The sequence below is a fragment of the Petromyzon marinus genome, chromosome 4 (genome assembly GCF_048934315.1).
Source record: "Petromyzon marinus isolate PM22_M1 ecotype Great Lakes invasive population chromosome 4, UKy_Petmar_22M1.pri1.0, whole genome shotgun sequence".
NCBI lineage: Eukaryota > Metazoa > Chordata > Hyperoartia > Petromyzontiformes > Petromyzontidae > Petromyzon > Petromyzon marinus.
In genome coordinates, this window is record NC_133670.1 from 19,601,329 (window position 1) to 19,617,476 (window position 16,148).

The 16,148-nt window shown below is 48.7% G+C and overlaps 1 protein-coding gene across 8 annotated transcripts in view; it reads left to right on the forward strand.

Annotated features, from left to right (window-relative positions):
* The first annotated feature begins 1,334 nt into the window (after positions 1-1,334).
* RAPGEF4 (Rap guanine nucleotide exchange factor 4) overlaps positions 1,335-16,148 on the forward strand; it is an 88,409-nt gene continuing 73,595 nt past the window's right edge. For 2 of the 8 annotated variants that reach the window (XM_032945677.2, XM_032945687.2), the window contains exons 1-4: positions 1,404-1,984; positions 10,676-10,818; positions 12,157-12,245; positions 15,541-15,687. In XM_032945677.2, coding sequence (XP_032801568.1) covers positions 1,905-1,984; positions 10,676-10,818; positions 12,157-12,245; positions 15,541-15,687 — 459 coding nt within the window. In that variant the 5' untranslated portion in view covers positions 1,404-1,904. The other 6 variants (XM_076059829.1, XM_076059825.1, XM_076059824.1 and 3 more) reach the window with 6 other exon arrangements.

The window sequence follows — 16,148 nt, forward strand, 5'->3', positions numbered from 1 at the left end:
TCAAGTGAAGAAAGCTCTAAGAGACCCGAGATTATATACAGGTTAAGGGGGGGGGGGAGCCAGGATGGGCCGTGGGGGGGGGGGCTAAGTTAAGCCGCCTTTTGTTATGCTGCAGGGGATTAGGGGGACGGAGAGATCGCCATGTGCAGGCGATGGCAAGTGGTTGAAGAAAGTTAGACACATGAACAGGAGGCAGTATTTAAGCTGACAAACTGGTTGCCTTGCAGTATACTGCAGTAAACTATAAGGCTGCTCAAGTTTAACTTAGGTTAAAAAGGGGCTAATCAAGCTGGGAATAGAAACTAACTGGAAGAAATGGAAATGGCTGTACAATTATAAGGCAGCTAAAGTTTGACTTGGTAGATGACATCTTTCCAATGATTGCTTAATTTAAAACCATCCTCTCGGTTGAAGTTGTGTCTATGTTTGCATATCTCGATGGCTTCATGGACAAATCTTTGGTAGTATCCGGGAGGTTTGCAGAGTACTTTGGTATCGGAGAAAACAATATCATGAGAACCCGCTGTGTTGAAACAATGATCAGCTACGACCGAAGAATTTGTTCTGCCGTGTTTATTTATTTATTTTTACCTACGTGACTTTACCGAAAACACCAAAGCGTATGCATCCTTGCAGTCACGAAAGCTTCAAATCTAGAACAAATCTAAAATTGTATCCTTAATCCGCTGATATTAATTCATACGAAATAAGAAGATGAGCTGTAATATTTCGTTTTTAGGCAATTGCTATTTTTTTATTTTAAGGCAGTGTTTTTGAAGAATCTGTTGATTTGTGTTGTTGTTGTTGTTTGTTTTTTTCTTTGCTTGTGCAAACAGCCAACTGGGGTAATCGCCAAATAATTTGGTCAAAATTAAATTCACAAGCGCTGCCCTTCAGCGCCCTCTTGCGTCAACGCCTGGGAGTGACGCAGATCGCGTGCCCAGAAGAGTCGCGAGCAGCGGCACGAGCGGCAGTGATTTGTAACGTGTGGGGTGTTAATGGCACGAGACTCGTTATAATACAGCCGCCTTGTGTTGCCGTCGATATATTATTTGGAACGAAGCCGCCTCGTGTTCGTCAATTAGCGTTATCCTGTACAATTCCCATAGTTAGTCCCGGATGACGGCTCGCGTGTAACTCATTTGCGCATAAACGCTCACCCATTATCGACTCGGCAAAGTGCGCCAACCTTCACCGAGTGGACGCATCAGCACGAGAACCCCAGCCACTAGACAGGGTATGCGCAGGGAGAGGGGTGGGGGGGGTAGAGAGGGACCGGGAGGGATGGACTGCACCACGGCAGAGAGAACCCGGGAGCTGTCCACCCGCCCTGGGTGCTGAGAGAGCGCCTCGTGCGAGTGAGTCTGCCAGAAAAGAACGTCGCTTGGATTGTGACCCACTGGGTGAGGTATCCACAAAGGGATTCGTGGCACTCTCGATGAGTGGGTCGTGATTCCATGGGTGAGAAGGTCGCGGTCAAATCCCTTGGTGAGGCCACCCCCCCCCCCTCCCCCTTATCGGTGTGAGAAGTTCGTGATCCCGTGGGGTAGGGACGTCGCAGTCCCCCGTGTGAGGGGTTCATGATCGCGAGAATTAGCGGGTCATGGTAACCTAGGTAAGGGGGTCATGGTGCTTTAGGTAAAGGGGTCGTGGTGCCTTGGGGTCGTGGTTCTCGAGTTTAGGTGGGTCGTAGCCCGCTCGGCTGTCGTCACTCGGCTCGCGTCTCTGGGAGGAGCCGGGCCAGCGTGGAGGCTCCTCCTCGGCCCGGCCTCCCCCTCACCCCGCCCGGGCGGCGGCGCTCGCAGCCCAGGGGTTCCCCAGGTCGAGCTGAGAAGGAGCGAGGAGGAACAGAGGAGAGGAGTAGCGAGCAGGAGAGAGGGACGAGAGGAGGCGGCTCGCCGCCTATGCCGACCACAGCGATGGTGGCGGCGCGGAGCGGCGCGCACCCTGTGCCTTGCGACTGGGTTCCCTGTCTCGACAAAAGGTAACGCCTGGGGCAGGGTCGGGTGGACGTGGGGGGGGGGGCAGCGGTAGGCAAAGTCGGGTCAGGGCAGGGCCGGGTTCGACGGGGGACAGAGGTAGAGAGGAGTTGTGGCAGGGCCGGCCCCTCCCTGCCGCGCCTGCCGGGTGAGCGCGGAGGCTCACACGGCAGGACAATGCATGGTGTCACCTAGCGGCGGAGCCGGCTCCGGCGCTCCGCTGCGTGCGGGTGGTGTCTCAGCTGGGAAAGACAAAGGCGCGAAAGGGGGATGACGCGGTGATGCACGAGGAGACGGGGGCTCGTGATGAGGTACTGCACCCGTAGGGTCGCCTTTGTTCCGCTCTTGTCAGTCCACGTTGCCCGCAGACGGCTCCGACGTGAAGCGTGCTGATGGTGAGTGATGTGGTGGTGGTGGTGGGGATGGTCACACGTGCGCTATGATGATGATGGTGGTGGTGACCGTAATTGTACATGAGACTTGAGATGGTGATGATGATGGTTGTCAGTATGATCGCATGTAAGGCGTCTGTGGTGGTAGTTGTGGTGGTGGTGGTGATAATGATGGTGATAATGATCGCACGTGCGATGTGTAATGATGATGGTGATGATGAATGACGGTGCTGATGATCGCACGTGAGACTAGGACATTAATCGTGATCACGACGCGAGACGGACTATGGCGATTATGTAAACCTTTTGTTATGGGTAGTGTGCAAAATAGACAATGGCCTGGCAAAAGGAATGTTTAAACGGAATTATGCATCTCAACACGTACAAATATATTTTTTATGATTGTATCTTATATTTTCAGTGTTGGTCATGCATAAAAGAAATGCAATTCATGAACATATTAAGACAAGTAAATGCATGTAATGATTAATTTGAGTTGTCTGAAATGTCAACGAGCATGCAACTTGCATTCAATTTATGATGCTGTATTTTGCTTTGATTTAGAAATAATGACGTTTGCTATCAGTTGGCCTGTGTGCCAGTTTGAGATAACAGTTCCCAGGTAATTGCCACGACATTTATTATAATGAAAAAAATATATTGTGGACGTTAAAGGCCCAATCACGTTGTTATTCACAAGATTAGGCCATAATGTGTCATTGCCATAGTCAGAATCACGTCTGAAATATTACAGTGAGGGAAAAAAGTATTTGATAACCTGCTGATTTTGTACGTTTGCCCACTGACAAAGAAATGATCAGTCTATAATTTTAATGGTAGGTTTATTTGAACAGTGAGAGACGGAATCACGACAAAAAATCCAGAAAAAGGTATGTCAAAAATGTTATAAATTGATTTACATTTTAATGAGGGAAATAAGTATTTGACCCCCTCTCAATCAGAAAGATTTCTGGCTCCCAGGTGTCTTTTATACAGGTAATGAGCTCAGATTAGGAGCACAATCTTAAAGGGAGTGCTCCTAATCTCAGCTTGTTACCTGTATAAAAGACACCTGTCCACAGAAGCAATCAATCAGATTCCAAACTCTCCACCATGGTCAAGACCAAAGAGCTCTCCAAGGATATCAGGGACAAGATTGTAGACCTACACAAGGCTGGAATGGGCTACAAGACCATTGCAAAGCAGCTTGGTGAGAAGGTGACAACAGTTGGTGCGATTATTCACAAATGGAAGAAACACAAAAGAACTGTCAATCTCCCTCGGCCTGGGGCTCCATGCAAGATCTCACCTCGTGGAGTTGCAATGATCATGAGAACGGTGAGGAATCAGCCAAGAACTAGACGGGAGGATATTGTTAATGATCTCAAGGCAGCTGTGACCATAGTCACCAAGAAAACAATTGGTAACACACTACGCCATGAAGGACTGAAATCCTGCAGTGCCCGCAAGGTCCCCCTGCTCAAGAAAGCACATATACATGCCCGTGTGAAGTTTGCCAATAAACATCTGAATGATTCAGAGGAGAACTGGGTGAAAGTGTTGTGGTCAGATGAGACCAAAATGGAGCTCTTTGGCATCAACTCAACTCGCCGCGTTTGGAGGAGGAATGCTGCCTATGACCCCAAGAACACCATCCCCACCGTTAAACATGGAGGTTGAAACATTATGCTTTGGGGGTGTTTTTCTGCTAAGGGGACAGGACAACTTCACTGCATCAAAGGGACGATGGACGGGGCCATGTACCGTCAAATATTGGGTGAGAACCTCCTTCCCTCAGCCAGGGCATTGAAAATGGGTCGTGGATGGGTATTCCAGCATGACAATGACCCAAAACACACGGCCAAGGCAACAAAGGAGTGATTCAAGAAGAAGCACATTAAGGTCCTGGAGTGGCCTAGCCAGTCTCCAGACCTTAATCCCATCAAAAATCTGTGGAGGGAGCTGAAGGTTCGAGTTGCCAAACGTCAGCCTCGAAACCTTAATGATTTGGAGAAGATCTGCAAAGAGGAGTGGGACAAAATCCCTCCTGAGATGTGTCCAACCTGGTGGCCAACTACAAGAAACGTCTGACCTCTGTGATTGCCAACAAGGGTTTTACCACCAAGTACTAAGTCATGTTTTGCAGAGGGGTCAAATACTTATTTCCCTCATTAAAATGCAAATCAATTTATAACATTTTTGACATGCGTTTTTCTGGATTTTTTGTTGTTATTCTGTTTCTCACTGTTCAAATAAACCTACCATTAAAATTATAGACTGATCATTTCTTTGTCAATCGACAAACGTACAAAAGCAGCAGGGGATCAAATATTTTTCCCTCACTGTATCTGCACATAAATTGTTGCAATGATAACAATTTGCAGCGATAACTGTCCCTGTGTGACTATTAACATCATCCAGACCTTTATTGTGAAGTATTACATTTCAATTGGTCCCTCACTTAGATAAATAAAGGAAATTAATTACTCATCCGATTAAAAGCGCTAGCGTTGATTTATAACCATCTCAGATGTGCTAATGCAGACATTAAAACAACCATTGGGAATGAACTACAAGTTCAGTTATTGAAGAACTTAAAAAAGAATGTTGTAAAATTGGGCTAAACATATAAAAAAAACTAATTAACATTCCACAAATTCACTGAACAAAATAATATATTTGTTGGAGAAACACAACTGCAAAATACATCAGAGTACAGTACGTATACCTATGGTAATTATTGAAGGCAGCCCTGGATCAAATGTTTAAATCAAAGAGGCAAGCGAGAGCAGGGTGAAATGCTCATGGAAAACTGAACTTGATTATGAATAGCCACATACAAATGTGTCCAAAGAGGAGCGTTTTCAATCACTGGGCGTTGCCTGTTACGATACGGATTGGAAGCATGAACACTGATAACAAGAAAATGTGGGGGGGGGGGGGGGGCGGGGGATGCTGAAAAGTGTGTATAGAAGCGTAGATCGGTTTGTGTTTGTGAGATAGAAATAATAACTCGTCAATCGGAGAATCAATCCAAATAGGAGATGCGGACTTTGGCGGAACACATTGTGAGAAAGGATGATGGCCTGTGGTCACGACTCACGACAGAGGGGTAGCCAAAGGAGGGAACACCCCCCCACCCCCCGAGATGGAGTGATGAGATCAGCTTCCGTGCATGAGCGAGGTGGATTGTGGTATCGCAGGATCATGAAATACGGCATGGATGGTGACGACCAGCAGTCGACAGATCATGGCTATATGTTATTTTTTATATATGCTCTTTTAAAAAATGGCATGTATATACACACATATGCTCTTCGTATACATATATGCTATTTTTAAAGAGCATATATATACGGATACATTAAAATGCTAAAACAGAGTGTTTCCCATGCATTGCGCAGATTGCAAGGCAAGGGGGTCAGTGAAGGCACAGCTGCCTTTGGGTAAAGTGCTCAGTGCTGCTGAGTCCATGGGGATGCATTCGGTACAGATGGCTCAGCAAGAATATTGGTAATTTCGTAACCAGTGTTGAAGCGTGGACCTCATTAGCCTGATCTTCTGTAAGTGCCACTAATGTTTTTTTTTTACGGGTGGCGGTTTAAAAAAAAATGCATTGTCTATTGCCACATTTCCAAGTCGGAAAGAATTACATTAATTAGCAAGAAACACACGCGCGCTCAGAAATCGTAATGATAATCAATTAAAAAACGCACCCATTCAATTATGCAACGTTAATATTTCTAGAATATGGATTTACTGCTGCAAAATGCAAATGAGGTATCGGAGTGACAATTTCTGTGTGATGTACAGTGTCTGCATCTACTGCAGGTGGAAATCTTCACCCTCCTGGCTTGAAGCAGCGTGATTTTATTGGTGTGCGCCCTCCAATGCTTGGTGGCGACACATATGACACGCAAATTTTATGCACCGTAGCCATTTAGAATATCAGCTGGTGGGAATGGATGAGCCGTCGTTTGATGTAGCTTTCCGGGAGTGGGTCTGTGCAATCGGCCTTCCAGAGAATGGTCCAAAAATAGCAGCGCAGTAATGTCATTTTAAAGTTAAATAAAATCCGGACCCCTTTGGCATACAGCATTCAACATTTCACATTTGCTCTACGTTTTTAGTGGTGTTTTTTAAGTTGTAATTTTGACGTGATTCTTTAAATATAAGCACATTGAAAGTTATATTTTCAATCACTCGATGTATTATTTATTCACCGAATATATTTTTTTCATTCTCATACGTACAGTGCACTTTGTTTAAAAATGTGGGTAGCTGACCTTTCAATCATGTGGTCACAGAATCTGCGATTCATAGATACGGGGAACTGCCATTTCTCCTGTGCTTTGGTGGTCCAAGAAGTGCACAGCTGGGTTGGCACTTCTGACACCTGCATTGTTCGATAAACAAAGCCTCCCACAAACACAAGCGCTCCCAGCCAAGTTCACCACAAAGGCAAAGGTCCCTTGTGCAGTATAACCATTACCAGACTGTTGGGGCAAGTGCTGTTAGCGAACACACATGAAAGCTGGCACAGTACACGAGGGGGCTCAGTCGACCTCGGGTAGGCCGAGGACCAGTTCGAATAGTCCCCATCGTTATTGGTCGTGAGCGGGAATCGAACTTGGGTCGCCGGGTTCCTAGGTGCAGTGCATTAACCACTGCACGATCGCAGCCCATGAGCTCAGCACGCACGCAGACAGCTCAAGCTCGAGACACTGCATGCAACCTTAGCCCGAGAACGTGACTATGCGTTGTCAACAAGTGCATGGTGTGTTTTCTTAAAGCACATTCAACCTATGCGTTCGCAACGCGTGCTCACGATTACCGTGCGCGCCACGGTTAACTACCTCACCTGGTATCTCGACCCTGACGCCTGCTGTATATTTGGGGTTTGCGTGTCTCTCTCCCCGTGGTTGCGTGGATTTTTTTTCTCCGGTTCATCCGGGGTTTTCCCTTCGCATTTAGAATCAACGTCACGCGTTTAGAGTATTTGGCTGCTGTAGATTTCCACGTGATAAACCATTCCGTTGAGCTATCATTTGTGGCCAGGTTGCTTCCGAAAAAAAACAACTATATAGCTCAGTGGGCCTTACCTGGTAAAATACAAAAACATGTTTACGTACTTACTGTCTCAGAAGAGATAGAGCAGTGAGTGGTGTGAGTGCTGTGCTGGGATTGGAGGAAAGGCTGAAATAAATCGAGGTTATTTTGGAAGGATATATTTAGAGAGACGGAGGGGAGGAAAATGCGGCGAGAGAGTTCCCCATTAGCAGGGCCATTACAAAACATCTAAGACAGTGAGAGAGATTTAATGTTGATACATCGGTGAATGGGAATCCGCGGAGGGGCTTTAATCATGTAATGTGGTCCACTCTGTGAATTTGAGTGACAAGCCGAGGTGGTTATATCAAGGTATACATACGAGTGTGTGGGTGTGCATTGCACATAAGCCATTCGCGTTAAGCGTTACATAACAAAATACTGCAATAGAAAACGATAAAATAGTTGCATCAATTAATTGTTTTGGACGTTTTAATATTCTTATTATCATCGTAGCAGAGGAACAGGGAAGGCACTCAATGACGTCGGCGCCACACACACTCTGTGATTCACCCACGCACGATGATGTAAAACGCAGCACAGAGACACACGTCCACAGCGTCACCTGGAAAACAAACAACTCGTTTCATTAATTCATGCGTTCATTTTCCATCTCCTGGCGCTGCTGGGAATTTCTGACATTTGAGTGGCCGTTTGAAGAAGGTCCCAGGGAACTGTGCAGCAAGTCGCCCAGCACGGTTGGCATTGCACCTCCTGGTGCAGCTGCACCGCCTGCACACTTGATGTCTATGCCAACTGTGCGCACCGCACTTGAGCTGTGGAAGGCAGGGATCGATGTACCCTTTCCCAGAAGCTCTCAGCTAAAGGCTATAACCCGTTCTTGCTGGTCATTCACCTTGACACGTCATTCATTTCCATCGAGGATGCTTTCTGCAAGAAGGCTGCTAATGCTCTGACAAAGCAAAATCGTTCTCGAGATAATATCCTACTCGCACACCATGTGCTCCTACAATATGATAAAAAAAAAACGATTTTAAAGTACTCCTGAAGATGGTTTGGATACATTAACGAAAATTTGTGCTCTTCGCTAATCTTTGCTCTATCCGTTCTTGACACGCTAGCTGCTCAGGATTTGTAGCAATTTCCGTAGCAATTTAATGACACATTTCCGAAGCAAAATAACTTACTGAGATTCCCCTCTGTGGCCTTAAACGATGCAGGTTAACGTCTGTGCAACGCCGGTCGTATATCGTTAACTTCGTAGCTGCTCTTGACGGAGTGATCAATTGAGTCGACGAAACGCGGTTCATAAATTATAAACACGCCCACACGCACATATCGCGCGGTCGGTACCACTAAAACCAAATAAATCACAGGCGGTCGGTGGGGGGAGGTGGGATGGGGGGGGGTAGCCCGGGGCCCCTCCCCTCGGCCTCGTGCAGTAGAGCCCCCCAACTCAGCGCCAGCTGAGGATGCTTGGACGAACGCAGCTCCTCGGGCTCACGTTGTGTTGCGCGATCTCCAGGTGCAATGCACCATCGGCATTGCGCCCTAATGGCCCTGTCACCCGCAAGCCAGTACTGCCGCTGGACACTAGTTGACATTCATTGCCCTGTCTCTGTTATTTTACCCCAGGCATGCGACGTTCCATGTCGGTGGTGCTGATAGCGAGTTAAAGTGGAATCGCACGGCAAAGGGCACGCCTCACAGGGCTCGGCTCTGTGAAGATTCATTCCTCTTTGCGAGGCAACCGCAGAGAGATGCCCCTGTACTGAACAGCGTGCACGAGACTCCATGGATAGTGTTCTGTCGGCAGTCTCGTGGGGTGAATCTCCTCTCGCGTGGGTCCTCTGGAAGAAGGTTCCTCTGGGAGAAGCCTCTGTGGGAGGCATCATTGGCGACGCTTTGTGCCTGGCTACGCCGGCTCTTACTCTAATCTTCTTAGCCTTTGGTGTGTTTACATGCCCTTTGGTTCTTGCGGTAAAGTCAAATGACGGACGCTTGTGTTGCGCCCGAAACGTCGTGATTTATTTAGTTTTCTACCCTACGTGACCTTACCGAAAGAACCAAAGAGTAGGGATCCCTGCAGTCACGAAAGCTTCAAATCAAGATTTTGGTGTGTTTCGTTTGTTGTCCTTCCCCCGCGCCTCGGATTAGCACGGTTTTTGCTACGTACGGTGCGAAAGAAATTCAACACAGATACCCACAGAGCCTGTCGGTGATGTTGCATACCCAGGCAAACGCGAGCTGTTTCTCGAACCTGCTGGTTAATGTATGCACATCTGCTCTGTCCCTTTTGTGCCATGCACTAAGATGGAGATTGGCATGTAGTTGGCGCTTAAATACCATCACATCTCGGAAGTGTCTCTGATGAAGCACAAAGCCACGGAAATGAATCACCCGGGCGAGAAAGGGGCAAAGAGAGGCGGGTCGGTGGGGGGGGGAAACGAACATCAAGAATATGTAAAGCAACGAACGAGGGACATGACGAACAGAGGGGAGATTGACGATTCTAGCAGGCACACGAGGGCACGACAGCCAAGGAGCATCCTAGCAGCGGCTTTGTGTCCTCTGTATTCCCTGTCTGCTCTGTGTTCAGGTGCACTCTGTGTTCACGTGCACTCTGTGTTCACATGCACTCTGTGTTCTTTGTGTTCACATGCACTTTGTGTGCTCTGTGTTCACATGCACTTTGTGTTCACGTGCACTCTGTGTCCTCTGTGTTCACATGCACTTTGTGTTCACATGCACTCTGTGTTCTATGTGTTCACATGCACTTTGTGTTCACATGCACTCTGTGTGCTGTGTTCACATGCACTCCGTGTGCTTTGTGTTCACATGCACTCTGTGTTCACGTGCACTCTGTGTTCACGTGCACTCTGTGTTCACATGCACTCTGTGTTCACATGCACTCTGTGTTCTTTGTGTTCACATGCACTCTGTGTTCACATGCACTTTGTGTGCTCTGTGTTCACGTGCACTCTGTGTGCTCTGTGTTCACATGCACTGTGTTCACATGCACTCTGTGTGCTCTGTGTTCACGTGCATTCTGTGTTCACGTGCACTCTGTGTGCTCTGTGTTCACGTGCACTCTGTGTGCTCTGTGTTCACGTGCACTCTGTGTGCTCTGTGTTCACATGCACTCTGTGTTCACATGCACTCTGTGTTCACATGCACTCTGTGTGCTCTGTGTTCACGTGCACCCCCCCCCCCCCCTGCTCTGCTGGCCAAAAGGCAGTCTGAGCGGAGCATGGAGGACGTGGAGCTCGTGGCCGCCCGCCTCAAGCAGCTGAAGGCCTTCGAGGAGTTCCACCCCAACCTGCTGCAGCAGATCTCACTGCTGGGATACTACGAGGAGCTGGAGAGGGGCATCACCCGTACGTGTCCGGAACTCGCCGCACGCTTCATCCTCCTTCGTCTAGGCCAATGATGGAGTGGACCGTCGGCATCGCATGGGGCCAGCTTGCTCGCAATTTCTCACTCCACGTTCTTCTATTCTGTGCCTCTTCTCTCTCGGCCTGCAACACGTCAACGATCTCTCTACAGGATTGTCCAGATGTCTTGTGACACACCCCTCATCCGCCATTTAATTGTCTCAAACTTAATACGTTTTAAAGGTTTATTTTAAACAGAAATGAATGTGCGAATTAAAAAAATGAGGGGTCAATTAATTGGGGATGACAGTACATCTGGACCGCCATGTACACTTACCATTCACACTCCTCACATTCCAACCATCACATTGCAGAGCCACTTCCTTGGGCTCTCTCCTCGTCTGCCACTTGCTTCTTTAACCTCAGTAACGGCACCTACACTCCTCCCTTCGTTCGCCTCCCACAACGGGGTTGCTCTACCCCCCCCCCCCCCCCCACTGGTATACAGGAGGTCGCGAGTTCGATCCCAACCTTGACACCTGTATATTTGGAGTTTGCGTGTTCCCTCTCTCTCTCTCTCCCCGTGGTCGTGTGGATTTTCTCCGGGTCCTCCGGTTTTTATCCTCCACATTCAGAATCAACATCACGCGTTTAGAGAATTTGGCTCCGATACATTTCCACGCGATAAGCCACTTTTTTCGAGGATTAATTTGTGATAGCCAGGCCGCGTCTGAAAAAGAGCTGTTATAGCTCAGTGGGCCATACCTGGTCAAATCACAATAAAACTGTGAAATAAAAAAAACACAGTGAGAATCTCTGCTTTACTAAACGTGAGTTTCATTATTTATAAGACCCCCCCCCACTCCCCTCACAAAAGGAACCACGTTCACCATGAATGTTGCTGCATTTGCTCAGCCGTTGCTTGACGTCCGTCGAACTTTGATTTAAAGCTTTCGTGACTGCAGTAATTCATATTCTTAGCTCTTTCGGTAAAGTCACGTTGAAGGGAAACAATACAATAATAAAATATATATAAAACAAAAAAATTCTCACGACGTTTCGACCATAACACAAACGGTCGTCATCAGGTGTGTCGGTTTGCATTAGTTTATTTATTTTAAAACGGTGTATTTTCTATAAATAAATAAACACACCGTTTAAAATAAATAAATTAATGCGAACCGACACACCTGATGACGACCGTTTGTGTTATGGTCGAAACGTCGTGATAATTTTTTTATTGTTTTATATATATATTATTATTTTATTGTTTCCCTTCAACGTGACTTTACCGAAAGAGCTAAGAATATGTCCGTCGAACTGTTCACATTCTCCGCGCAGTCTTCCGGCAGGGAGACATCGGCACCAGCTGGTACGCCGTGCTGTCTGGCTCTCTCGACGTCAAGGTGTCTGCCACAGGAAGCCACCAGGTAACGCCGCCTCCTCCTCCTCCTCCTCATCTGTTTGCTGCATTGTCATTTAATTTGCAAAAACAATAACGTTTACGGGAAATCGTGAATGGCCACCTGTCGCTGCGTAACTCGATGACGCGACGTTCACGCAAACGTGGTTTTCGCCCCCGAAATGAATTGCGTTCCGCAAAAGTTGCGTTTTAGACATTCGGTGAAACGCGTGGACTTCACGCTGTTGCTGTTCACCGCTCGAAGCGGCGCTCCACGTTGTGCTCAACGATTCTCAGGAGTGCCCACAAAGGGGCTGCCGTTGGGGGCCTGCGACAAATGTCAGGAAGCAAAAGATGAGCAGCGCTGGTGGAGGGGGAGCCCAGACCCACGGAGGTCCCCATTTACCGATAGGAACTCTCTTCACCGGCTGGAGTAAACCGTTACGACAGAACACGATATTATGCGATGGTCGGGCGTTTTTTCCACTAAACGGTGCCGCACTGTGCAATGACAATGACGTGTCCAAGTGGCCCATATGGTGTGTGTTTACAGCCAGAGATACGGCTGTGAGCGGTACCTATTGCCCTGCGTGCTGTTGTTATACGCACAGGGCTCTGTAAACACACACACACACGGGTTCCAAAGGACGGGGATGACGGCATCAGCAGCAGTGAGTGCGTCGTCGCGGGGTTGAGTTAAAAATTCTGTTTGGTTCATTAACGCGCCCCAGTCTCGCGTGTGAACAGCGGCCAAGTGTAAACAACCACAGCAGCAGGGACACAGAGCATCTCGAGCGAAATGATGAAGAAGTCGGCACGGTTTTACGCTCGGTAAATGGGCGAGCAAAATAAATAAGCGCGCATCAAGGTCTGGCTTCTCGTCGCAAGGGGAAAGAATAACAGAAAATAATGAGTGCAAGGAAAGTGTTCTGTCTGTACGGCAGCAGCAGCAGCATCACCAACGCGGTTTGTTTGTTCTTACATGTGACAGCGTAACTTTTAGAATAGGTTTTTTCGTTTAACAAAAAAAAACCCCACCCTAAACCAATGCTGGATCAAGTTAAACGTGCGCACGAGGCCTCTACGTTATTCCCTTTGAACAACAGAGACGAGGCGACACGCGACCCAGCAATGCCTGGGCACGATGGTCTGTCTCACTGCCAAGTCGCCGGGTTTGACAGGCCTCCTGCGATCGCTTCCGTCACGGGCACACATTCACGGACGCAGGCAGAAGCGGTCCGTGAACGCGGACGCCTCGCTCAACCCCACGCTGTATGCGCGCGAGACCAGTGGAGAAGGGTGCTGCTGTAGCCGACTCGGTCAAGAGGGTTTGAAGGAAAAAAACAAAGGAGGAGGGGGGGGGGGGAGGAAAAAAATCACGATCAGCAGCATCAACGCCACAACTCCCATCGAGCGGACGGAGCGCAAATTCTTCGCGCACGTTGCGGCCGATGCCTCCGCTCGACGGCTGGGCTCTCATCCCAGCGGCGCGCAGGAAAATGCCGTCGCCGCCGCCGCCGCTGCTGCTCGCTGTTTTCAGCGGTCATCATCGTTCGCGATGGACGAGCCGGAGAAGATGCGCGTGAACCCCGAGCGATCCGCACGAGCGCCGCTTGCCCGCATGCCGCATGCCCCGAGCCGAAGGAGATGAATGATAGACAGGGGCCACGTTACTGCGTGGCGGCGCTGTCACAGCGTGCGGTAGGGGGCATTGAAATAAAAAGCAAAAGGTGTCACAATGCATCGTGATGTACTTTGCCTGCAGGCCCCGGGGCGTGGGCGGCGGGGTGGGGGCTGCATTCATTCTCTCTGAAGTCAGAAATTACCGCGTCAAAAACCGGGGGTGTGTTTTTCACTCCATCCCTCAGTGACCCGAGGAAAGAAAAAAAAGCAAGCTCTATTAAATGTCTTCTAAGGCGATTACGGGCTCCCAACATGACAGGTTTGGCATTTTGAGGCTGTTTCAGCAGAGCAATCTACATTTCGGTTCTGGCGACGGAAATTACTGTGCTGCAAATGTAGGCTTTGGTTGCTGCGACAGCTCCAGGCTATCATGTGATCCAGGCCAGGTTTGCACGTTCCCCAATGGCAGGTGTAGTCTGCACAGACAATTAGCGCATTAGCTCCGCTCTGTTCCAGCATAAAAACAGCTCTGCCGTTATCGATCGTGAACAAATGTGGCTTCAATTAGTGTAGCATTAAAACCACTGTTATTAATTACATTTGCAAGGTAACACTTTTACAAAAGTAATATAATATAAAATTATTTTAAAATTATATTATTTGGTTATTTCGGTAAAGTCACGTAGATAGAAAAATAATAAAAAAATAAGGTGAATAAAAATATTCATAAAATGAAAATTTAAAAAAATCACTAATGTAATACAAATAAAATAAAAACAAAAAACCTCAACGTTTCGATCACAACACAAGCAGTCGTCATCAGGAAAAGGGGGGTTAGCCTCTAAAGGCAAACTGTTTATCAAGGTTTAGAGATGGGCGTAGCCCAAGTGTGTCAGCAGCATGGGCGGGACAGCTAATGGCAATGTTGGAGAAAACAACGACACCGGCAGTCGGTCGACACCAAACAAAGGGCCGCCAGGCAATAAAAAAAATATTGATCAATTATATATTTTCAAGTACATTACCTTGTCAAGTAAATATTTTGCCATTGCAGCTTCCCTCTAAACACAGAGATATCCGTTCACACGTGGATTTGACAGCTCCGCTTGTGCCAGACGCCAATCAGCCTGAGCTCCAACGTTCGCCCGTTCACCAGGACAGCTGCTGCTGCTGTTCTCTGCGTGACCACAGGGTGCTGCTGCTGCTGCTCATCTGTTCATGGCCACGTGTTGGTGCTGCTGCTGCTGCTGTGTGCGTGGCCACGGGGTGCTGTGCGCTGTGCGCGACGCACGCGCATTTGGCGGGGATCTTGGATGGGCAATCCACCATGGGCAGCGACCTCCGCACAACGCACACAGCTGCTGCTGTTAGGCTGCTGCCCCGGTTTCGTTGTCAGCACGCACAGAGCAGCAATGCAGGACAATTAATCGTCGAACCGTACGATGCTCCAATATACATACTCTGCTTCGCGCTTTCAATCCGAAGTGACCGGTGCGGTGAAGTATGGTCAAATCACCCCCCACGGGTCGCGCGGTGTGGGAAGGGCCCTCCATCGAGCAGTGTGAGTGAAAAGAGGGAGGCTGTGCGTTGTTTAAGCCGCGCGTTAGTGGCTCCGCGCAGCGGTGGGTCGCGTGAGCCGATGACCGTCGCGCGTTCGGAGCGACAACCTCCTCACCAAACGCTGCTGCTCCCCCTCGCAGGACTCGGTCACGCTGTGCACGCTGGGCGTGGGCACGGCGTTCGGCGAGTCGATCCTGGACAACACGCCGCGCCATGCCACCATCCTCACGCGCGAGCGTAGCGAGCTCCTGCGCATCGAGCAGAAGGACTTCAGGGCCCTTTGGGAGGTACGTGGCTCGCCGGTGGGGTGGTGGGGGGAGGGCATCGTGGCGGGGGTTGGGGGGGGGGGCGGCGGACGGGCCACGCGTCAACATCGAGTCCTATCATTTATGTCGTGTGTGTACGTTGAACTTCTTTCGCACCGCACGTAGCCAGCCGTGCTAATCGGAGGTGCGGGGGAAGGACGACAAACTAAGCACAAAAAGCAGTTTTGAAGAAGTGAGTTTCCAATCGAGATTTAAAAGTGCATCATAGCTCCCAGTGGATTCCTGTTATCGGAAAGAAGAGCGTTCCAGACAGCCGCGGAAGGGCATCTGAAAGCGTGCAATCCAGTGACAGTCTTTGTTCGATGTTGAGCAAAAAGTCGCTGCGAAGATATTTTAGGCAGTAGTTGCCAGTTTAAGGTTTTTATTGCTCGATCTTGCGAATTTTTGGGTTTCCCTCGTGCCAATTTTTTCTATCGAAGTCA